Source organism: Nomascus leucogenys, chromosome 17, assembly GCF_006542625.1.
Source record: "Nomascus leucogenys isolate Asia chromosome 17, Asia_NLE_v1, whole genome shotgun sequence".
NCBI lineage: Eukaryota > Metazoa > Chordata > Mammalia > Primates > Hylobatidae > Nomascus > Nomascus leucogenys.
The window spans coordinates 74,368,139-74,393,409 of record NC_044397.1 but is presented as its reverse complement, the minus strand read 5'-3'; the positions used below and the strand labels follow the sequence as shown (position 1 = coordinate 74,393,409).

At 44.8% G+C, this 25,271-nt stretch overlaps 1 protein-coding gene across 1 annotated transcript in view; it reads left to right on the top strand.

The window, feature by feature from the left end:
• MINDY4 (MINDY lysine 48 deubiquitinase 4) overlaps positions 1–25,271 on the top strand; it is a 120,682-nt gene that overhangs the window by 6,590 nt on the left and 88,821 nt on the right. Inside the window, exons 2-5 of the mRNA XM_003270491.3 lie at positions 489–608; positions 3,993–4,228; positions 7,564–7,807; positions 12,853–13,262. Of these exons, the coding sequence (XP_003270539.1) occupies positions 489–608; positions 3,993–4,228; positions 7,564–7,807; positions 12,853–13,262 (1,010 nt within the window). The remainder of the gene's footprint in view (positions 1–488; positions 609–3,992; positions 4,229–7,563; positions 7,808–12,852; positions 13,263–25,271) is intronic.

Here is a 25,271-nt window from a genome sequence, read left to right as displayed (position 1 = left end):
TAGCATTTACCAAGAGCTTCTCATGGGACTGGGTCCCAGAGTCATGGACTCACAGATTGGGATGGTTACAACCCCCACCTGTGATGTGATTCCATTGTGTTACCTTGGGCAAGGCAACCCCATCTCCTGGTTTCCCCATCTGAGAGTGAAGGGAATGAATATTAGCCTTTTGTTTGTGTTTTCTCTTTTGTTTATTTTTAAAGCTTCATATACTATGGTTCCAAATCTAGGGCCAAACCCAGGACTCCTGTGCACGAGTCCTGAACTCACTCCTTATCTGTGAAATGGCCTGAAAACTTCAGCCTTCACTTAGCCCATGGGGCTATTGTAAGAATCAGAATAATATTAATTATTGCAAAGGTGATGTCAATTGTAAAGGTTATATGAGAATTATCTTGGTGAACATCAGGAATCTTTTGCTTGTGCTTTATGAGAACAGTGGGCTTTGATTTAAGATGGTAAACAGCGATTCAGATTTCTTCCCTCAGGGCTTAAAGAAGACATGTGTGACCATGGACCAGGAACGCCCACGCTCTGACCTCAGCATAAACAACAGAAATGATCTTCGAAAGGTTTTGCATCTCGAATTTCTCTATAAGGAGAACAAGGTATGTGCTTTCTAAGGTGTGGTATGGAGTCTTGGAACTGAGTTTGGCACTGCCCACTCATGGGCCCTGCCAGTGACAGGAGAGGCTTGAGGTGCTCCTGGCCTGTCACACTTGCAGTCAGAGAGAAACGGACCCCCCAAATGTGGACAGATCACCAGCGGGAGTGGGTTTTCCATCTCGGTCAGCTGGTGCCGCCCATTGGCGTGTTGTGTGTGTGTGGTTGTCGGGCTCATTTTGAACAGAGCCTGTGGCAGTGCTCAGCCTCCCACAGTTATTCCCTGTGCTCCCTCCTCCCAACATGAGGCTATTTTTAGTAAGACTGTACTTAAGAATATCATATCCAGTTATACTAAAATTTTCCATTCCCTGCTTATGTAAGAGTTTCCTTCTTCAGTTCTGAGTAATACCTTAGTCTTGAGTCTCCTGTGACATATAATTTAGGTAGAGGAAGGAATTGGGTTCAGCTAACCCAGGTGCATTAGAGTTGGGAAAGCAAATGGAACTGTGTTTTCTTGGGCGGGAAGGGGGCTTCTCTGATCCCCCAGACTTGATCTCCCCCAACCTGCTATTATAGGCTTTCATGGCACCCTATAGTTTTCCTGTTTTTGTGTTTATCACATTGGCAATAGAATATTTATGTGATTTTAAAATTAGTATCTGCCTCCCCCAATACCTTGGACACAGCAGAAGCCAGAAATGCAGTCTTTTTTGTTCACTGTTATATCCCCAAACATAAAGTGTTGTCCAACGGCGTGGTGAATGGTCAGTATATATTTGTGGAATAAATGAATGACTATATGAATGAATGAAACTACACTTTCTACTTAATTTTTTTAATCTGTTATGAAGACAGAAAAAGAATGGGCTGTCCAGCAAATGTTGCCGTGTGGTTGGGCATAGTGTCAGAGTCAAAAAGAAAATGATATAGTTCAGCATTTATCACAATTTTTTAAAACAATAAAATGATATCTCATGTGGAAGTCCAATACGCAAAGCAAAGAAGGGAAAATGCCCTATCTGAAGTTGGGAAAAGGAGGTCTTGCTTTATTGGCTAGCCTCTCAGGGTCCAGCTTTAAACCACCGATCAATTCCCTCCTCTCAGGAAGGGGAGCTGTGAGCCACAGAGAGTTGGCTATCCAAGGTCTCACGGTCAGTTACCAGGTAGAGATGAGGCTAGAACCAGGTGTTTTGATTCCCAGTCCTATTGTAGGAGTGATGATCAAGCATATTTTAATTGTAATCCTTTTTTCAAATGAGACTTTAGCAGATTGGATTCGTATGGTGGTAGGACCAAGGCTATTTTTTAAGACACCCAGAAGATCCACTGAACCACTTGAAAACTATGCAAGTACATGTCATAGGCCAGGGAGGAACCTAGGCCAGCCGTCTCTCAATAAAGTAAAGGATGGAATTTCAGGCAAACATATAAACTAAAAACAACTGGCACCTACAGGAGCACTCAGGTTGCCAGAAATTCTCTTGCTCCCCTTTGAGGAGAAGTAGGCAATGGCAGCCCCGTGAAGTTTATCAGAGGCTCAGTAAACACATTAAATAGAAGGCCTTTGTCCTCTGGGTCCTGGGGTGACATGCAGGCACCTCTGTCTCCTGTCCTGTAGCAAGTACTTTCTAAGTCCTGTGGAAAGACTGGTGGCCCAGGCAGCAGATGCTCTGCAATCCTCCGTCTGCTGTATTCTAAGGCAGGAGAGTGGACTGTACACTTTAGGAGAATTTTGCACAGAGAGTGAGACAACTACCCAGAAAATTCAATTAACCATTCTGGTTACATCGGGCTTTTAACGTAAATGTACCTTACCTAATTTCCCAAAAGTGTCTTTGACATTCAAGCTATTTTTATTCCCTCATTGTAATATAGTTTTCCTAAAGTAGTTGTTATCTTAAGATACTTAAGATATTTTCATGAGCTACTGATAAGTGCCCTGATTTATACAGTAGTTATTAGCTGTTATACAATGAATCGGAGTGTATATTTTACAGGAAAATTACTTATTAATATCTATTACATAATAATTTTGACATTCATTCAGCACAAAGCTAGCCTGATTCCAGGAAAGCCCTGCAATTTAATGTTAATATTTCCAGTAACTTGTTCTAACCTATTAGATATAGGATAGATAAAAATGCCTATGTAAATTGAGATTTTGAAAAACAATATCTAGATTCATATAAAGGCTATGTCTGTTGTGAGCCAAGTGATGTGAAAAAGCATAAGGGATAATCAGGCAATTCAGGGGCTACAATAAATATAGTATCTTTCCCCTAACTCTCTTTATTGTAAGCTTCATTTAATCTTGGACAAAATAGTTTTTGGTTTTAATCTCTTACTGAAAACCATAGTAAAACTGTCCCGGTTTTTGTCTGATGAATCTGTTGAGTTTGGTCGTAGTCCATGGGCTGTGGGTCTTAGTCCTGGAGTCCTGCTGCATGGATGAGAGGAGTACGAAGGGGGAGGACTTGGCATGCCCTGAGGGCCTGCTCTGCCAGACTCCTTGTCAGGTGCCTTGCTAGTCTGCAAAATCACAGCGTGCCCCATGTCCAGCCACGGCTCCGCAAGACCTGGGTGTCACTGGGCGAGTGGGTTGGGGACTGACATATGGCTGGGTCCCTGAGGCCAGCCTGCATGTTGTTGCATGAATAGCTGTGTTTATCCAAATTACTTAGGGGAATTTAAATCCTTGCTGTTCTGGTGTAGTAAGTGTCAGTAGGGTGTGAGAATCTGTATTTTTAAAAAACGTCCAAAGGGAATATTTGGTATAGGCAGGGCTGGAAAATACTGGTATCGTTTAATTCCAAAACCTACTACTGAAGACTTTCATTTGCCTTTTGTTTTTAAGGTTGGAGTGTAAAGTGAGTCAGTCCTGACTGCCTCTCTATGCTCTTCACGTTAACCTTCTGCGTCAGTTGTCTCTATCGTCACTGGTGTCAGTGTTAGATGCAGAGCTTACAAGCTAAAAAAATATTCAGGCCCTAAATACTTATGAATCTGTAGGGTTAGTGTTCCCTACAGATTCCATTTTTTAAATGAAGGGATATATATTTTATAAAGTTATTCCTTGGAGCAAAAAATCAAGAGGAAATTTGCTTGGGCATGCCTCTATTCCTATCACATTTTATTCTAGTTGTTTATTGAATCACCTGCCTCATGCATTGGATGCTGGTTCTTTTAGGGTAGAGATTTTGTTTTTGTCTCTGTGTCCCTACCCAACATAGTACCTGACATATATAATATTCGGCCAGTAAATGTTGGCTGAAAGCTTGTATGAATGAATGAGAAGTTGATAAACTTAGTCAAAGAAGTGGAATAGTTGTCTTTTCCACTGTTCCCTGAAGCTGTATATAATGATTTTTTTTTTCTCCCAATGATAGGCAAAGGAAAATCCTCTAAAAACAAGCCTTGAACTCATCACCAGATACTTTCTGGATCACTTTGGAAATATGGCTAACAATTTCACTCAAGATACCCCAATCCCTGCACTCTCAGTTCCAAAGAAAAATAACAAAGTGCCGTCGAGATGCTCAGAGACTACACTGGTAAATATATATGACCTTTCAGACGAAGATGCAGGATGGAGAACATCATTGTCAGAAACAAGCAAAGCCAGGTATCTTTTCCCATTATTGTGTTTATTAGTTTCCTATTGCTGCCATAACAAATTACTATGTACTTCATGGCTGTGTCAGTCAGTATTCTCCAGAGGAACAGAATCAATATGGTCTCCGTGTGTGTGTGTGTGTGCATGCATCTATATGCATATGTATCTGTATGTATATATAAAGAAGTTTGGCCAGGTGCAGTGGCTCACGCCTGTAATCCCAGCACTTTGGGAGGCCAAGGCAGGAGGGTCATTTGAGGCTGGGAGTTCGAGTTAAGCCTGGACAACACAGAGAGACCCTGTCTCTACAAAAACAAAAAAAAATTAGCTAGGGGTGGCAGTGTGCACATATAGTCCCAGCTACTTAGGAGGCTGAGGTGGGAAGATCACCTGAGCCCAGGAGTTCAAGGCTGCCGTGAGTTATGATCACACCACTGCACGGTAGCTTGGGAGATGGAATGAGATGCTGTCTCTTAAAAAAGAAAAAAAAAAGGTTTATTTTAAGGAGCTGGCTGATGGGACTGTAAGGGCTGGCAAGTCTGAAATCCATAGGGCAGGCTGGAAATCTGGAAACTCAGACAGGATTTTTATGTTACAATCTTGAGAAAGAATTTATTTGAGAAACATCAGATTTTGCTCTTAAGGCCTTCACCTGATAGGTTGTGGCCCACCCACATCATTGAGGATAATCTGCCTTACTTAAAGTCAACTGATTGTAAATGTTAATCACATTTACAAAATGCCTTCACAGCAACAGCTAGATTGATACTTGACTAAACAATTGGGTACCATAGCCTAGCCACATTGGCACATAAAATTTAATCCTCACAGTAGTTAAAGCAATACCAATTTATTCTCTTACAGTTCTGGAGGTCAGAAGTGTAAAATCAGTCTCACTAGACTAAAGGCAAGGTGTTAGCAGGCCTGGTTCTGTCTGGAGGTTCTGAGGGGAAAATCCATTTTCTTTTCTTTTTTGGCTTCTAGAGGCCACCCATGTTCCTTGACTCTTGGCCCCTTCTTCCATTTTAAAGCACATCACTCCAGCCTCTGTTTGTGTTGTTACATCTCCTAACTTTACTACTACCTTTGATCCTCATGTCTCCTTCTAAGAAGGACCCCTGTGATTACATTGGGCCCACCAGATAATCCCATTTTAAAATTCTTAATTTAATCACATCTGCAAAATCCTTTTTACTGTGTAGCTAGCCCACTTATGTAGTTAACCAAAAGTGGGTTAACCCACTTATGCCTAGTGTTCCATTATTGGAACACTAAGCATGAGGGAGTTATTTATACCCTACTGCTGAAGGTCATCGCCAAGATCTGATTTTTCACTCATGCAAAAATTTAAAAAATTGCAACCTCTGACATAAATGAATTAATAGATTCCGGGGATCAGGATGTGAAAATCTTTGGGGGGGGTCACTGTTCAACTTCCCACACTCTGTGTTTTCAAAATCTCTGCTGTGAAGTGCTGTTATTTTCCTGTTGAGGCTGTGAGAATGGACTACTTTGTGATGAAGAATAGTTACAATTCACTGTGTTTATTTTAAATTCCATGATCGTAAGGTTCAAGCACTTGCTTTATTTGATTTTCTTTAAAACAGGGGTATAGTATTCTAAAAGGCAACAGAACACTGTAGAGATGGGAAAAATCTGGAAAGTAAGCTCTTTTAAAAATCTTATGAAGAAAATGAATTGGCATTCTTGATTGAACCTCTATTATCTGGGAAACAATGACATTAAATTATGACCTTAAGACACTGCAGTCCCCAGTAGTGAGCTTAACTTCCTGGGAATGGGTGCTTTCTTCTGGCTCCATTGAAAAGCACTTCCTTTCCTTAGGGTCGCTGAAGCTCAGGGCATGGGTGTCGAGCTGCCAAAAGGTGGCACCATGACAAGCAGTTAGCACAAGGATTCGGAGGTAGAGGGTCATAAGGGGCTATGAAGAAGCTCTTCCTCCAAGGCACTTACTACCTGGCTGGGAAGTGAAATACTTCTGGTACAATAAAAAGGCAACTAGGAAGTTGAAGCTCCTGAGTCCCACCCAGTTACCCAAGCCAAAAATTTGAGTGTTCTTGCCTCCGCCTCGTCTGTCATCTTCTGCGTCTGTGAGTCCTGTGAGCTCTTCACCCAGAGTGATAATAGGCACTTTCCTTCTTTCCTCCTTTCTCTGCCCACCGGTGAGGGCCTCAGTTCACACTCCCATCCTCTTTTCCTGGTTAATTCCCACAGCCACTCCCTGGTCTCCAGGGCTCTAGTGATCTTCCCCTCAAATCCACCCTTGCCCTAAGATAGCGTGAGCTTTCCACGAAAAGAGTCTGGCCATGCCGCTATCCTGCTGAAGGGCTTCAGACATTCCCTGCAGCTTTCAGGGTAAACTCCTTAGAATACCAGCCCTGGCTGCTCTCCTGAGCACATTCTGCCTTAGAGGCCTGCGTGCTGGGGCTGGGCCTTCTGGGGACCTCTTGCTGCCTGATTCTCTCAGACTCAGGTGCTGCCTTCTTTGGGAGCCCTTCGGGATTTCCCCAGGCTGGTTCCAGCCTCTTCCTCTGCCTGACATGCCGCAATCACAGCACACACGACTACCCTCCCACATGTGACCCAGGGCCTGGTAAGCAGCTTGGCATAGGGTAGGGGGCAATACCTATTTATGGCAGAGCCCAGCGGTAGAAAATAGCTGAGCCTGTGTCACAGGAGTGCTGGCTTCTGGGTGATCAGAGGTAAGATTCCCCTTTGCCTAGGTCTCTCGCTTTGTCTCGTGGACTCTCACACTCTTGTTCTTTCTTACTCTGTGCTTATTCTCACTGTCTCTCACCTTCTTTTGCTCTTTCTTGCTCTCTTACTTCCTCTCTCTCTCTGACACACACACACACACACACACACACACACACACCCATTGGCACACCTGACTTCAGCTTTAGCTTAACAGTGGGGAATGCCAAGTTTGCTATGGGTCTTCTCCACGCCTCTCAGTGGTGTGCGGCAGGGCTGGGCTTTGCATACCGCATGACTGTACTGAAAGGTTATAGTTTTCCTTAATCATTCAGGTCTGGAAGACTAAGGATGCTCTTTAGTCTTAAGGACTTGAGGGGTCCTGTTATGGATCATCATCTCTGAATTTGTTTGCTTGTTTACTGGTCTTATTTTGTAGGGCAGACTCACCTTGATACCAGAGTATTTTCTGTTCCTTGTCTTTCATGATAACGCACTGGCTGGTTAGAGGTCATCATAGATTTATTAATGGGCTTGCTTTGAGTGCCCATTGAATGTGGAATTTGCTGTCTTTGTTACTGATTCCTTTTGGGGAGTCTGTTTTAATGGAAATAATTCCTTTTTCACAGACATGACAATCTTGATGGAGATGTACTTGGTAATTTTGTATCATCTAAAAGGCCCCCACACAAAAGCAAGCCCATGCAGACGGTCCCGGGTGAAACTCCTATGCTGGCTTCTGCATGGGAGAAGATGGACAAGCTTCACTCGGAGTCTTCCTTGGATGTGAAGAGGATGGGAGAGAATTCCAGGCCAAAGTCTGGTCTGATTGTGCGAGGCATGATGTCTGGGCCCATCGCCAGCTCCCCACAGGTGGGGCTGTTGCTCTTTCTGTTGTTATGGGACTGGAGGCTGAGAACTGGGCTGGGCTTAAGGCACACCTGGGTTTATTTGGGGTACCCCCACAGGGCAGTCCGAGAAGAGGGTCTGTGTGTGGGGTGGGAAGAACAGTGCCTCTGTTTTCTCCCCGGCTCTACTGTCAATGACACATGGGGCCTTGAGCAGGTCTTCTTTCCTGCCCTTAGCTTACCCATTTTGTTTGTGAGGTGGATGCCATGGTTTTCTGTTCCTCTGCTGGGTGAGAATACCTACTTAGCTTTGTCTTTGCAGTTCAGGAGTGGAGAACCTATCCAGGTTCAGAGAGCATCTTTAGACTGAGTGTGGTGGCTCACGCCTGTAATCCCAACGCTTTGGGAGGCCAAGGTGGAAGAATCGCTTGAGCCTAGGAATTTGAGACCAGCCTGGGCAACATAAGGAGACACTTGTCCCACCGCCCCATCTCTACAAAAAATAAAAAAGTTAGCCAGGTGTGGTGGTGTGCATCTGTAGTCCCAGCTACTCAGGAGGCTGAGTGGGGAGGATTGCTTGAACCTGGGAGGTTGAGGCTACAGTGAGCTGTGAGCATGTGACTGTACTCTGGCCTGGGCAAGACTGAGACCCTGTCTCAAAAAGAAAAGAAAGGAAAAAAGGAAAAAACAACATCTTTTAAAATAAATCTAAAACACGATAGTTAAAAGGGACTAAACCCCGCAAGCCTTATAGTTTCATTTATTCTGCTTTTATTTTTTTCTCTTTCAAAGAAAGATTCTAAAAATTTCACATTATTGTTTTATAGTCTCCCTTACAGGATGACCATGGTAGAGTTCCATTAGGCAGAGAGACAAAACAGAATGAGAGACAAATGTAAAAGAAGTTTGTAAAACAACAATCAGAAAAGCAAAACAGAAGCAAACACCAAACTCAAAGTGCCCTATCAGTCAAATCAGGGAGCCTGGGCCAACCAAAAACGGGGTGTCTGTGTCCACCTGCACCCTCACTCACCCGCTGTGTGTTTAGGTGTGGGTGTAGGTGCTGGCATTGTTCTCCCAATTCATTTGGAATTAGGATGGAAAGAAGTGAGTCCTCTCCCTGCCCCTGGCTCTATCTTGTGGGATCTTTGGTCAAGGTTTTTATTTCTCTTGGTTGCCGTCTCTTCTATTAGACCAGCTGTCTGAGGCCCCTTAGGGCTCTGGGATTTCAGTGTTCTCGAGATCATGCAGTCTTGGGGTCCAGATCAAGAAAGAGCCTGCCCGCCACTGTGTAGTTCAGGCCACACCTTGATGTCATACCCCATCCTAGGCCTTCTTGTTGGAGAAGGACATTCATAAACTGAACCCTGTCCAGGGGAAAGGGGCTAGAACGGTGAACAGTTTGGAGGAAATTGAAAGATTTGGAGATGTTTAATCTTGTGGGAGGTTGGCAGAATGTAAGAGATTTCTTTGAATATGGAGGTTGGAATAGCCTGTCTCCATGTGAGATACTCTATTTGCAATCTTGAGCTTAGTCTGTAAGCCTCCTGAGAGCAGGACACTGCCGTGTTTCTGTATAGTGCATCGTGTGTGCTTGCTGGCACCATTATTGGATTGAGTGGTATAGCCTTGCCTAGTAGCTCCAGACAGCACAGCTGGGACCAGCGGATGGAGGTTGGTATAGGAGCCCTCCATTAGTCAGAGCCACCTCAGCAGTGGAAAAGGTTGTTTTGGAAGGGACTCGGCTAGTTGTGTAAGAAGGAAGTTAGGTAACCCATCTGCTGGGGACACTGTGGAAGGAGCCCTGCCTGGGTGACAGTTTAGACTACATCAGTGGTTCTTAGACTGTTAGCCTCAGGCTCTCTTTATACTCTTAAAATTATTGTGGAGTGCAAAGAGCTTTTGTTTATGTGGGTGTGTCTATTGCTATTTACTATATTTGAAATTAAAAGTGAGAAGTTAAAAATATTTACTTACAAAAATCACTGAAAATAACAGTAGTAAACCTATTACATGTAACATGGTATATTTTAATGAAAAAATAACTATATTTTTCAAAACAAAAAATTAGTGAGATGAGTAGCATTTTTTTGCAAATCCCTTTAACGTCTTGTTTAGTAGAAGACAGTTGAAGCCTCATACTTGCTTTTGCATGCAGCGTGTTGCAATATGGTGTTTTGGTTGAAGTGTGTGAAGAAAATCTGGCCTCACACAGATAAGCAGCTGGAAAAGGGAAAGTATTTTAATAGTCTTTTCAGAAAACTGAGATATTTTTCTTTGATACTACACCGAAACTAGACAAGTTGTAGTTTCTTAATGTGAAATCTTAAACCGTATCAGTGAACTTTTTGTACCTTATCAGTTTCCCTTGATATGTCTTGCACTTTGAATTTTTTACCCCTGAATGATTTAGTAACATAATATATTGGCCATTTGGAAAATATTGGTTACTGAGTTATATAGATCTTCCAAATGTGGACACGTCTCATTAGACAAAAAGAAAATCACACCAAAAAATTTCATTCATTGATGTCACCCCCAGCTCATCCAAGAAGTTTTTAAGTATTGCAATGCTCTCAAGCTCACGGTGGCAGATAGAAGTTTTCCAAAATTCTAATTTTTACCTGACAGCTTGTGTTTTATCACTGACAAAAATACACCATTTGTTTCCCTTGAGGTGACAGGCTCAATTGATTTTCAAGAAAATGCCTGCCAAATACCCACGCTTGAGTAACCATAGTTTGTCTGTCAGTGGTTCCATGAAAAAACCAGCAAGTTCACTCGCAGCCTAGACGGTCGTGCAGTGCCAGCTGCCATCCTCCACGCTCAGCGGAATGCCTGCATGTCCCTCCCACTGTGTCACTCAGGGTGTTGAAGAGATGTGTGCTGGAGAGTCTAAAGGCATAAAATGAATAATTTTTGTGTCAGCATGGACATTCCTCAGTGAAGTCAGCACTTTATTCACCTATTTTCATTGTGAGTGTGTCAGTGGTAAAGAGAGCCTTGGGCACTAGTGGAGTTTGGTGCCACTGCCTTGATTCATGCCTAAGGCCAGCAGTTTTTCCCACTATTGCTTTGTGCACAAAGTCAACACAGTGGAAAAAGGCAAATTGTGTCATCTTACTACTATGAAAATAGTTTTGAATTCCCTAAAAGGATCTGGGGACTCTTAGGGGTTGGTGGACTACTCTGAGGACCGGTGAACCAGAGGAGCACCAGGGTCCTCTCCTAGCATGACATCCTGATCATCAAGCGTATCCAGTGGAGACCCCCTTTATACCTGTGGTGTGAAGGAGATGGCTTGGACCTGCTTCGCTGCTGAGGGCATTGCTGCAAACTTCTCCTTTTGGTAATTGTTTTGGGAGGTGGTATCTGAAACCCGCAAAGGATGTTGAAGCATGGGTTGCTATAGAATTTCGCCAGATTCTCTGGAAGGGACATTGTGGCCTTTGAGTACCTTGGCCATACTTACTGGTTGCTCAGGAGAAAAGAGCCAAAGACTGTTGGGTATTTCATCATTTTTACTACATCAGTTCTGTTTTTAAGAATGACTTAAGAGGCTGGGCTCCCTGCAGCAGCTCCAGCTCCCTTCAGCCAGAAGTTTGAGTCTCCTCGGGAATGGTGACTAATGTCTTCCTCACTTTGTGGAGGGGATGTCCTGAGTGGCTTTGGGAGGAGGTGTATAGTGCTTAGTAATGTCTGCTTAGCCAGAACACTACAAAATTAAGGTTTCCTTATTCCAGCCCAGGCTTTACTATTTGGTCGTGGATTATTTCTGGAAATATTGAAAGGTTCAGAATTTTAAACCAAGGAAAAGTCTGGTAGGTTGTTTTTGTCTCCCCACCCTCCCATTAATAACAACATGAGTTCCCATTTCCTCCACTAATCTTTGACGGTAAGGGAGGATATTTGGATATTTCAATTGACTCCTCTAGAATTCATTGCAAAAACTAAGCAAATCTTGAATGCCTATTAGGTATAGGCTGCTGAGTTGGGTGCTCTGTGAACACCAGAGGCAAATTAAGAATGACTTCTGCCATCAGGAGGGGGTTAAGACCATATGTAAGTGGGCACAGGGCAAATACGCATAGGAGTAGTGAGCGTTTGCTGACTGCTGCAATACGTCTGGCTCTGTGCTAGTGCCTTGCACAGGTCTCATTTCATCCTCCCTACAGTCTTGTTGGGGAGAAGTACTACAGGTGCCTCATCCCTCATCCAAAACCTTTGGGCTGGATATCTTTTGGAATTTATATATATATTTTAAATCTTGGAAAGAAAGTACAGTGCATGAGCCACATACCACTTACTGCCTTTACTAGGGTTTGTGGTAGCACCCCATAAGCAAAAAACATGACCATTTCAGCAACTCCATGTATGAATATTCACACTTTAAAAAGACTGTAAGCAGCCTCACAGCAGTTAAGAATTTACCACAGGATTTTAAAAAACCTTTCATTTTCAGAGGTTTTGGGATTTATTTATTTATTTTTTTGAGATGGTGGCTCGCTGGCCCAGGCTGGAGTACAGTAGTGCGATCTCGGCTCACTGCAATCTCTGCCTCCTGGGTTTAAGTGGTTCTCCTGCTTCCACCTCCCGAGTAGCTGAGATTACCTTGGCCTCCCAAAGTGCTAGGATTACAGGCATGAGCCACCATGCCCAGCCTGGTTTTGGGATTTAGAAATGACAGGTAGTGGATTGAGGACTGGTTATATTACAGGTGAGGAAATCAGGGACAGAGAAGTTAAGCAGCTTGCCACAGGTGACACAGCTGGTAGGTGGTGATGCAGACTTCACCTGCTGCATGAACCTGCTCTCTGTAAGGGCTGCAAGAGAAAGGCCCAGGCCTGCTCTGAGGTTCCAGCAGGCGGGCTGTGCATCACTGAAAGCCCAGAGGTGGGGGCATTTGAGTAGCTACTTAAATAATAGGCAGGATATTAAGGGAAAGAGTCAGGGGTGGGAAAAGACATTCCTGGGAGAGACATCACATCATGGGCAAATGCTTGAAGTGGGATCTTTGTTTTCCAGCTCCCCTCAAAGGGTCCTCACTGCTTTTGTCCTTACTCCCTTTAGGATTCTTTTCACAGACGCTCTCTGAGACGGTCCTCACCGTCAAGCAGCTCCACCCAACCCCAAGAAGAGAGCTGGAAGGTCCCTGAGCTCTTTGTCCGCACCCAACAGGACATTCTGGCTTCGAGCAACAGCTCCCCCTCCAGGACCTCCCTGGGTCAGCTTAGTGAACTGACCGTAGAAAAGCAGAAAACCACTGCCAGCAGCCCTCCCCATCTGCCCAGCAAATGGCTGACCCCACGGGACAGGGCCAGGCTGAGAGATCCCTCCGAGGACACCCCAGCAGTGGACGGCAGCACAGACGCGGACAGGATGCCCTTGAAGCTCTACTTGCCTGGTGGTAATTCCAGGATGACCCAGGAGAGGCTGGAAAGAGCGTTCAAACGGCAGGGCAGCCAGCCCGTACCTGTCAGGTGAGTGTGCTATGCAAAGGTGACGGCTTTTCAAAAAGAAGCTCCACCTCGCACATGTTGTCTAGTCCCTTATGGCTCCCAAGGGGACTTCTTAGTCTCCTTGGTCTCTCAGAACAAGCCTGCGAAGTAACCGGCAAGGCAGAGTTTGTTATGGTCAACCAGGAAGAAAACTCAGCCAGAGCTCACACACCTGGAAAGCTGAAGAATGCTCTAGACAGGGGTGTCCAAACTTTTGGCTTCCCTGGGCCACATTGGAAGAACAATTGTCTTGGGCCACGCATAAAATACACTAACAATAGTTGATGAGCTAAACAAAATTGCAAAATAAACTCAATGTTTTAAGAAAGTTTATGAATTTGTATTGGGCTGCATTCAAAGCCATCCTGGGCTGCATGTGGGCTGTGGGTTGGAAAAGCTTGCTTTAGCAGATGGTCCCAAAACATACCTGCAGCAACATGGCCAGGCAGACGTGGCTAAGAGTTTCTTGTGGGAAGCCAGAGATAACAGTGATGAATCAGCTCCCACAAGGCTCCCTTTGGGCATTATTTCTATTTTATTTTATTTTTCATCCTATCCTTACTTTTATTCTTTACAATAAGCCTTGATGATTCCTACACTGATTGATTTTTGAATGTTAAGCCAACCTTACATCCTAAGAACAAATCCCACTTGGCTATGATATATTATCTTTTTATATATCATTGGATTTGACTTATTAATATTTCGTGTAGGGGTTTTGTGTATAAGTTTATGAAGGAGATTGGCTGGCAGATTTCCTTTCTTGCAACAGCTTTGTCAGATGCTGATACCTAGGTTATGCTAGAAGTGGTCCCTCTTTTTCTGTCCCCTTGAAGAGTGAGTGTAAGATTGATGTGATTTCTTTCTTAAATATTTGGGAGAATTTACTGGAGAAATTTTCTGTGCATTAAGTTGAAAGGTTTTAAATTATGTATTCAATTAAAAACTTTTTAATTCAAATTTCAACATTCTTCTTGTATAAGTTTTGGCAAGCTGTATTTTTTCAAAGAGTTTGGCCACTTAATATGTGTGTTTAAATTTATTGGTATAAAATTGTGTAATTATATTATCCTCTTATTATCACTTTGAAGTTTGTAAGATCTGTAGTTATGTCTCTGTTTCATTCCTGTGATTGGTAATTTATGTTCTTTCTCTCTTAACTAGTCTCACTAGGAATTTATCATTTGTGTAATATACTCAAAGAAAACTTTTGGCTTTGTGTTTGTTTTCTATTTCATTGACCTCTGCTCTTATTATTTTCTTCATTCTGTTCTCTCTGAGTTTAATTTGCTATTTTTTCTAGTTTACTGATTCTCAGCCTTCTTCTTTTGTCATATGTTTTAAAGCTGCAAATTTCTCTGTAAGTAATGTTTTGTCTGTATTCCATAAGTTAATATGTTACATATTCGTATAACTTAGTTAATATATTTTCTAATTCCCATTATGGTTTCTTTTTTTTTTTTAACCCATGGGTTATTCAGACATGTACTACTAATTTCATACATTTAGGGTATTTTTTGTTTATATTTATATATATATTATATATATTGTTTATTTTTTGTTTATATAATTGTTTATATATGTATTATTCTTTATGATTACAATCCTTTGATATTTGCTGAGATTTCCTTCTAGTATATAGTTAAAGCTTATCTCTGATAGACAGCATGTATTTGGAACTTTAAATCCAGTCTGATAATTTTTTGTTCTAGTTGGAATAATTATGGCATTTATATTTTCTTTTTACTCAAATAACTTCCTTTAGTATTTTTTTAGCAGGTATGTTAAATTTTTTTTTCTAGTTTTTGTTCGGAAAGTCTTTGGTTTGCTTTTTTTTTTTTTTTTTTTGGAGACAGGGTCTGACTCTGTCACCTAGGATGGAGCACAGTGGTGCAATCACAACTCACTGCAGCCTTGACCTCCCATGCTCAGGCGATCCTCCCACCTTAACTTCCTAAGTACTTGGGACCACAGATGCACTAATTTCCACACACCTGGCTAATGTTTTGTATTTTTTGTAGAGATGGGGTTTTGTTATGTTGCCCAGGCTGGTTGTGAACTCCTGGGCTCAAACGAACCTCCCATCATGGGCCCAGGGCAGGTATTCTCATGTAATACATGGTGAGGAGGGGCTGCCCATGGAAGAGCAGCCCACTTCCAAGAGGAAAAAGGGCAAAGCTGAGCCTAAATGCCTTTTATTTTTTATGGAATTTATCAGTCATATAATTCACACTTCCTCCCTTAGGGTGGAGTCATTAAAGAGGGGGAGAATGGCCAGGTGGGCCAGACCAGCAGAGCCTTCTTCAAACTTCTAGAAAACACTGGGAGTTGAGAAAAAGCATCCTTCAACCCAGCAATTATTATCCCCATTTCACAGATGAGGAAACTGAGGCACAGAGAATCCAAGGAATCTGACAAGGTTCTGGGTGGATGCAGATCCAAGGGCGCACAGACTGGCAAATGGAATATGGGCTGGATTTCAGCTCTCTCTCACTGCCTCAGTGAGGCGTCTTTGTGTAGTGCACATACTACACAACTCTACACAGTGCTCTTGATTTGAAACCAGGGCCAAAGTAATCCCAATGGTAAATATATCTGCATCCCCTGCCCTTCCCAACACCCCTCCATCAGTGCCCCCTTCCCCTTGTTCTTTGTTTAATTCAGTTTGGTAAACATGGGTCTCAGTCCTAGTGTGTACCAGGTCCTGTGAGTTCCTCAAGGGGAGACACACATGTGCACATATAATTCTTCTAAAGCGTGGGAAAGTACAGTGAGATGACATCAGAGCTGGCCATATGCATAGAGCCAGCTCCACTGCTCTGTCCTAAGGAAGCTGGAGGAGAGGGGGCTACTTGGGGCCCTTTTTGGGCCTCCAAACATCAGGTTCAGGAAAATCCATGGAAGTCACACCTAGGGGCACAGGTGGGGTTAGGGTGCAGGTGGAGGATGCAACCTGCTGAGATGTTAGGGGGTGTGAGTATCTGTGCAGTCAGGCCCTCCTAACTCTGACTCCTCAGATCTGGCCCCGGGAGCTGAAGGGACTATTTTCTCATTTATTTTTTGTTTTTCTTCTGTGTCCTTTCATATCAAAAGATGCTTGGAAAATATGTCACCTGGACTCTCATTGTGGGGGTTGTGGCTGTTTGGGGCCACCTGTCACTTGTCACTGGCTTGTCAGGGCTGCCCTCGTTGAGTTCCTCTCACCATCACTCAGAACTATGGGGACTCTGGCCCTGACCTGGGCAGTCCTCTAACCCTCGCCTCTCTCTCCCTCTCGCTAGAGTGCTGTGTTGCGGGCAGGGGCCTTTCTCTACACATTTGTGGCTCTTGCTGTCACCCACACACCTGACCTGAGTAGACCCTCGGGAAACTTCAGATGTAGTACGGAGCATGGGAGAGGAAATTTTTACTTACAACCCCCCAGGGCTAGGTCCTCCAAGCCTCTTGGCTCCTCAGGGGCACTTCGTGAAGGTAGGTTGTTTGCACCTCACTTGTGTTGCTTACAGCCCTCTGTTGGGGTGTGCTGGCCTGTCATTTGTCTGAGGGTCCCTCAGAGTGAGTTTCTGGACCTGCAGATGGCCACATGGACACTCCTGTGGTTGGTTTTCTGCACATTAACTCAAAACACACCATGCTGGGCATCTAGCAATAGGTGTAGGCATAGGTTGCACAAGTTCCAGCCACTTACTTGCTCAGTCTGCTCCAGAAACCTGGGTGTAACTGTGGTCATGAATTGAGAAGAGTTTTGTCCTCCCTTAGGAATTCAACCCACAGCAGTTGTCACAGCACTGACATCTAAGGGTCAGGGCTGGTGAGCAAATGTGTGCCCTGTCACATGGCTTCAACCATGGAGCCGTGGGATCCAGGGGTACCAAGACATGAAGGCCTATGGTATTAATGAGGGGGCTGAGGCCCAGAGAGGGGCACAGACTTCTCCAGGGTCACACAGACCATCAGAATCAGGGACCAGATGACCTGACAGTATAGGCAAATAGAGGGGTGCATGTTTTTCTTGTTGCTGGTGTAGCATTACCATAAGCTTAGTGGCTTGAGGACAAACACAGATTGATGGTTCTGGAGGTCAGAGATCTGAAGTATGTCTCACTGGTCTGCAATCCAGGTGTCAGCAGGCTGCATTCCTTCTGGAGCCTCTAGGGGAGAATCTGTTTCTTTGCCTTTTCCAGGTTTAAGAGGCCACCTGAATTCCTTGGCTCCCTTCCTTCACCTTTGAAGCCACTGACGTTGGCTGAATCCTGCTCAGGCCGCCTTCTTTCTGCTTTTCCCCTTCCTGCTCCCTCTTCTGCTTTTGAGAACCTTTGTGATTACCTTGGACCCACCTGATTGATCCAGAACACTCAACACATCTCAAGGTCAGCTGATTAGCAACCTTGATTTCATCTGCAATCTTATCCCCCCTTGCCATGTAACCTAACACATTCAGGGGGTCTGGGATTAGGATGTGGACATAATTGAGGGAGGGGGTCATTATTATGCCTGCCACAGAGGGCAGCTGTTTGTTGGAGCACTGTACATTTTTTTTTTTTTTGGTCTCACTACGGTTTTTAAAATATTCACCTATTCTCTCTGTCTCCCTTCTGACCACTCTCAAAAGATTTTTTTGTGTTTTTCACATTTCCCCCTGTCTCACTGTCACATCTGTCTCTTTTTTATCTGGGCCTTGTGTGGAAAAGGCAACAGGAAACCCACAGCCATGCCATCCCCAGAAGCAGCAGGCTTAGGTGAGGGGAGGATGTCTAGCTTTGGGGCCTGCTGTGGCGGGTCCATGGAGCTTAGGGTCATCATTAATTTCATGAAATGGATTTTGTCCTGGAGAAAGTGAATATCTTCCCAGAATACAACCTTGAAGTATGATATAGTCCATGCAATTGAAGTCTAATTTAGACTTTTAAAAAAGATTTTAAATTGAGCATTGTAAAAAGCAGAGTGGAATACATGCATCTTTAGGACTTGTTTGCATTCTTAACTTCATAGACTGTCAGTGCTGGAAAGATCCTTAGAATCCAAGCCCTTTATTTGGCAGGCAGGGAAAATAGAGCCCCAGAGAACAGAAAGGAAATGACTCACTTGAGCTTTTGCAGGTGTAGCGAAGTTTTTTTCATAAACTCTATTTTCACTTTGTAGTTAATGTTTAAAGCTTTCTTTTTAAATAGGTATGCTCCTCATGTATTCACTTAAAGCCTCCATCACAGATGTCACTAACCAACATATGATGTCTTGCTCTTCATGTTACACATCCTTTGGTTTTGGGTAGACTTGATTTCAGACTCTGGATTCCTGGAGTCATACCCTCTAAAAAAAAAAAAAAGACCCTGTCAATTCACAGACCTACTCGTTTATTCAGTTAATTTATTTAACAACTTTTTAGCAAGGACCAGCACTATGTTAAAGGTGGCTTGTACTGGCTTCGAATGCTGATTTTTAGTGCCCCTTCTCAACTTTGCATTCAGTGACATCACATTGGTAGCTTGGAATTGGTCATGGTTAGAATATTTATACCATGGAGATTGGCAAATGCAGCAAATCAAGGTCCCCATCCCTGGAGAGCCAGTTGTTAACATTTACTAGCACACCACTTGTGATGGCCTACTATGTGCCAGACCCACCAGCCAGTCAGCTGTGAACAAAGCAGATTGAGTCCCTGCCCTCTTGGAGCTTCCACTTCCAGTGAGACGAGGCAGCCACAATAACACCAAAACAAGGAAATATATAACATATCCGAGGATTACGAGTGCTAAGGGAAAAATAAATCATGGAAGAGTGACAGGGAGCCCTGTGGACAGAGCTGCTATTTTATAAAGAGGTAGCCAGGAAGACCTACCAGAGAGGGTTACACTTGAGAGGAGGCCAAAAAGGAGACAGGGAACATGCACTTTGATCTCTGGATGCAAATGCCGAGAGCAGTTGTGCACAGGCCCTGCAGTGGGAGCATGTTACTGACTGAGGCTGGAGCACGTGAGGGAGAGAGGAAAAGAAGCAAGAAAGGAAGCAAGGGCTTGGTCATGTGGGGCCTGGAGGCTGCTGAATGCATTGGCTTTTACTTTGGATACTCCTGTATCTAGGAGATATGGGAGCCTTTGGAGGTCGAGCAGAGACATGCTGTGATCTCACTTGTGTTTTAATAGGATCCCTCTGGCTGCTGTGTTGAATAGATTCAAGTGTGGAAGGAGGAAGGCAAGTGTGGAGGCAGGGAGACCAGTTAGGCAACTGCATTAGTAGAAGAGAGCTGATGGTGGCTTGCATCAGGGAAATGGCAGTGAAGGTGGTGAGACATGGGCTAGAATATGCGTGTATACATATATGCAGACACATCAGCAGGGCTACGTTCTGAGAAATGCATTTTCAGAAGCGCATCCAGATCTGTGGGCCCCTGGAGGCACTGAAGGACCCGGGAGAGTTTGGGGTACACCTGTCTCTCTCCTCGAGACTGCTGAAGTGGAAACATCATAGAGTGTACTTACACTGATCTAGATGGTGCAGCCTACTACACACCTAGGCTAAATGGCTTAGCCTGTTGCTCCTAGTATACAAACTTGGACAGCATGTTGCTGTATTGAATGCTATAGGCAATTGTAACACAATGGGAAGTATTTGTGTATCTAAACACATCTACATTTAGGAAAGGCACAGTAACAAAATGGTATTATAATCTTATGGAACCACTGTCATATATGTGGTCTGATGTTGACCGAAACCACATACCTCATTGGGATTTGCGTATGGAACGGATGTCCTGTGTTAGAGAAAGAAAGGAGGCAAGGATAACTGCAAAGATTTTGCTGAACAACTGTAAAAGGGGGGTTGCCGTTCCCTGAAATGAAGACTGTGGGAGAAGCAGGTTTAGGTCATGGTCATTGGGCCATAATTTATACCTCTGGTCTGCATGTTACTTACTTTTTTTTTTTTTTTGAGATGGAGTCTCGCTCTGTCACCCAGGCTGGAGTGCAGTGGTGTGATCTTGGCTCCCTGCAAGCTCCGCCTCCCGTGTTCACGCCATTCTCCTGCCTCAGCCTCCCAAGTAGCTGGGACTACAGGCGCCCACCACCACACCTGGCTAATTTTGTTTGCATTTTTAGTAGAGATGGGGTTTCACCCTGTTACCCAGGATGGTCTCAACCTCCTGACCTTATGATCCGCCCGCCTTGGCCTCCCAAAGTGCTGGGATTACAGGCGTGAGCCACTGCACCCGGCCCTGCATGTTACTTTCTATCAGGCCAGTGGTGTTTCTTTGTGAACTGGCCTTCCTGTGGCCTTAGTTCAGGGTCCATGTGCTTGCAGTCCACACATGTGAGCAGTGAGCTGTCCTGTTACTGTTGTGCTGTGACATTTCTCCTCTGGCACTGGGGTTTTATTGAAGCTGTTAAGAGGCTTCCACACCAGGACTACTACTAGAGCCCAAGTTAGTAGGATTGCTCACAGCTACTGTCTGAGGACAGTGAAAGCAAGTCCCCATCTTGCCTTTACGTCATGCACTTCTTTGTCCTGTGCTTGCAGGTTGCAGTTTGCTGAGCAGACCTCCAGGCCTCTCTGGGCCTCTGTGCTCCTGTCTGTAAATGAAGGGGTCGGATGGGCTGCTCTGTAATGGCTCTCCGATTCTACCCTCTACACATGCCTGGACCAGACTTCTGACTTCTTTTGTAATCTCTGAATCACCTTGATTCAGTTGACCTCTAAAGGCTCATCTTATGTAAATAATGAGCCTGTAAACCAGGGTCCTGTGACTTTGGAGTCCCTCCTAGACTGTGGGCTCCTGTGAGCATCTATGGGTATATAGTAAATGGATTTAGGACTCAGCAATGTGGAATCACTCCCAGCCCTGAGTATGAGCGTCTGTCACTGGAGGCCTGTTCCAGGCTGTTCCTGGCTGCAGCATTTTGAGCTGAAGGCAGGCTGACTAGGGCAAGGTTAAATTCCACCATCCCTAACCCCTTCGCCTATTACTTGTTGAATGGTTTCTCAGGTTAGGTTCCTAAGAACAATGGTTCTTAAACTGTGATCTCTGGACTGGCAGCATCTGCATCATCTAGGAACTTGTTAGAAACAGCTTATCTGACCCACTGAGTCAGAAGTTTGGGGGTGGAGCCCAGGAATCTGGGTTTTAACAAGCTTTTTAGGTGGTGTCATGCATGTCAAGCTTTGGGAAGCAATGCCCTAGGGGCCAAGCCTGAGTCAGATTCTGGTACATGTAATCTGTTGGGAGCATGCTCTCAGGAGGAAGTGGGGAGAGGAAAGTGGAACTGGGCAGGGGAAGTAGCTCAGCAAAGGTGTGAGGGCTAAGGGCTCAGGCTGATCCCCTGGGGAGATGCGGAGCATGAATTGACTCAGAGTTAGTCCCATGTTTAAGCAAGGGAGTGAGCTTTTTGTGCCCCTCTTAGTCATTGGCTGTGGGCTGCCCATCCTGGAGTGGGGCGGGCAGTGTGCAACCTCCTAGATGAGTTTGGCAAAGGACAATTCTCCAGAAAAGGATGCAGCTGTGAGCCCTTAGCAGCTGACATTGACAGCAGCTGGAAAGTATGTACCTGTCCGAGGCAGCTGGGCAGGACGCCTGTGGCCTCCATGTCAGTTCTCATGGCTCCTTCTGCATTCACCCAACCCTTATGTATTACAGTAAAGATAAACTGCAAAGCCTGTCCCTGGATATCACCTTAGGTGCATTGGATGCCCTGGTGAGGTGGGCCAAGCAGGGATCTTTTACAGGTTAGGATACAGACTCCAGAAGGGGAGACTGAAATGAAACTGTTTCCAGTCTCAGACAGCCTTTCCTATCATGACATCTGCAGCCCTCTGCAAGAGCATCATATTCACCCATTACTGGCTTTATGGCTGGGTTACGTCCTTTTGTCTTAGTGAGGTGAGAGGTGTCATAGCCCAGGTAGGCACTGGGGATGCCAATGCATGATATGGTTCCCTGCCTCCAGAAGCCCAGGGTGCACTGGGATGCCCTGTGTAATTGGGTGCTAAATTGTGGCCCTCACAGAGGAGTGGAAGTTCAGGGAGCAGTTAAGGGACACTATTGAGGGGGCTTGGAGAGGCAGTGTTTAATGCAAAAGACTTCCTGGTGAACCAGTAACATTGGAGAAGGAATGGCTGTACTTTTATTTCACAGATCCAGGGGAAGATTAACCTGCCTTGTTCTGCTGTGGGTCTCTGCAGCCTTGATACAGCCAAGGTCCCAAAGCCTCAGTGTTTCTGCCTTTGTATCTAAACACTCCTCTGACATTGGGCATGCCTGGCAGTTTTTCAGGTTTTGCAGAAGAATGGACAGTAGATGGCAGCAGATCTTCATCAATCCTCCCAACCCCAGCGATTTAGTCTTGTTGCCCTTGTTGCATAATTTAATTCAGTGGACACTCACCAGGCCCCTACCAGACCTTTCTTAAGCAGTCCAGGGGGAGAGAGACAAGTGCATCCCAAACTCTCCCAGGTCCTCTAGTGCCTCTGGAGGCCCCCAGATCTGGAGTGAAAGCCACGGGCGCACAGATGCCTCTCTGTGTCCTGAGGGGGAATGAATTGTGCCAGCCGGGACTTGGAGGAGGCTTCACAGAGGATGTGGCATTTGAGGTTCATTGACTGTTCCCTGCTTCTGAGCATCCCAGCTCTGAAAACATCTGCACCTCATGGGATGAGTAATGGGGAGAATTTTCATTTTAATTTGTCTTTATGCATTATTTGGACTTCACATCAGACTATTAAGGTTCAAAATCTGACTCTTGAGACACACAATACCTAGTTCCTTTCTAGCATGCCGGTCATCCTGTGTGGATAGTGGCCTGCTTGGGCTCTTGCACTGGTTCAGCCTCACCTTCTTAACCTGTTCTGGGGACCTCTCTTCTGTGGTGGATACAGCTGTCCTCCACACCTGCCATTGATGCCCGATGCTCAGCCACTTCTCCCCACTTCTCAGCCTGTTGATCACATTTTACCCTATACATGTGCCCCCAGTCCACAGTGGAACACCATTTCTCTCTCCTTCTGATTGCTGGCCTCCTGAAAGTAGGCACAGGAGATTAAACATGAGAAACAGCTCCAGTGCATGTTACAGGCCACTCCGAGCCCTCCAAAAATGGGGTTGATGACCCCTAAACCTTGTGTGGTTATTATAACCCCAAGGTACCTTCAGTTCCATGGTTTCCAAGTCTCTGACCTGATGCATCTGTCAAAGGAAAGAGATTTCCCTTGACTCAGATTTCCTTTGAGATCTAGAAAGTGCGGCTAAAGAAGTGAGAGAGTGGCCACACATCTCCCTGGAAGGGAAGATGAGTGATCTTGTATTGTCCATCTGTGGACAGCATGGCAGCTCTGAGATCTCCCTTGGACCACACCTGGGCCCTTGCAAGCTCCATCCTAGGTTCTGAGTCCTGGGATACAGGCTGGGAAGATGTTCCATGCAGAAGTGGCAGCTGTTAGATGGAAGGAAGCTGTTGACGCTCTGATATAATATTTGGGAGATGAGTGTGAGAGAGCAGGAGTGGTATTATGGAGAATCTTTCCTGTATTCCTTTTTTTTTCACTCCAAGATGCTTTTGTGCTGCTCTGTTAGCTATGTTCCAGCAGTTCCTGGCTACCAGAACCCCAAATAAAGGCCCACATAGAGGTTAATAGGACCACGACAAGGCTGAGTGAGGTGAAGCATCTAGGATGCAAAATGTAAGGAGCTACTCACTCTCACAGTTGTTCAGCTGCAGGCTGGACACCTGCATGAACCTGAGAGGGAAGGTCTCTTTAAATTTTGCACCTTAGGCTTCTTGATTATCTCACCCTAATCCTATCCTGGTTAGCAGAGTCTGGCTGCTTTCTTTTGTTCCCTCAGTATCTTGGACAACCCTCAGTATAGAACAATGATTTGATAACTCATATTTATATTCATGAACTTTTTGAGGCCTGGAATGGGGCCTTATTTCTCTGTCTTTACTCAGCCATGTCTCTGGACCTGGCAATAATAAGTGCCAAGCAAATGAGAGAGTGCACTCAGAAAGGAGAATGGAAGGGAAAGTTATGCTAATCTGTCTGGGATAGTATCATGAAACTTAAAAGTGGTAAGTTTTTCATATAATTGGAACAATTTGAACTTTAGTTTGCCTAATTTACTCACTAATTTTTTTGTTCATACAAAACTAGTTACATGACTGCCTGATCACCCAGCCATCTATCTAGCTAACCAAACATCTAACCAGCCATCTGACCACCCAACCAACCAACCATCCCAACCGACCAAACCAACCAACCCAACCAACCATCCAACCATCCATTCATCCAACAAACCATCCCACCCACCCAATCATCCCACCCACCCAACCAACCCACCCAACCAACCAACCTAACCAACCCAGCCAACCAACCATCCAGTCAACCAGCCAACTGTCCAAACATCCATCCGTCCAACCAACCAACCAACCCACCCAATCAAACCAATCAACTCACTGTCCCAACTGTGATGCCCCATCTTTGAGTCGTCTTGAATGTTGCCTTCTTTAAGAAACCTTTCCTGATCTCTTCACTCTACCTATACTTGGACATGATCTGTTTCTCAGACCTCTCATGGCACATGTCACACTGGAGAGAGTTGGCAGGCTACTTTGTTCCTCCTGCTGGACTGTCAGCTGCCTGAGTATAGGGGTGACTTGTCTGTGTCCCTACCTTTTTGAGTTTTGCTCAGAATTATTCCAATAAATAAGAATTGAGATGGATTCTTGACTTTGCTTGGAATTTGGGAGGGGAGAATGAAGTATGAGGTCTTTCCTTAACTCAAGAAGTTCATAGAAGAGCAGAGTTAGTGACTTAGCACACAGAAAAAGTCAACTAAAAATAGCAGGCAGATCTGTTTCAGGGTCAGATGGATGGTGCTAATTGAGATGCCATAGGAGCTTAGAGGAGAGGGAGGGGGTTTTCTGGATGAAGCAGGGCTGAGCTGAGCCTTGAAGGCTGAGTGGGTTTGAATAGCCCAGTTTTGTGTGGCAGGGGGCAGTCTTATTC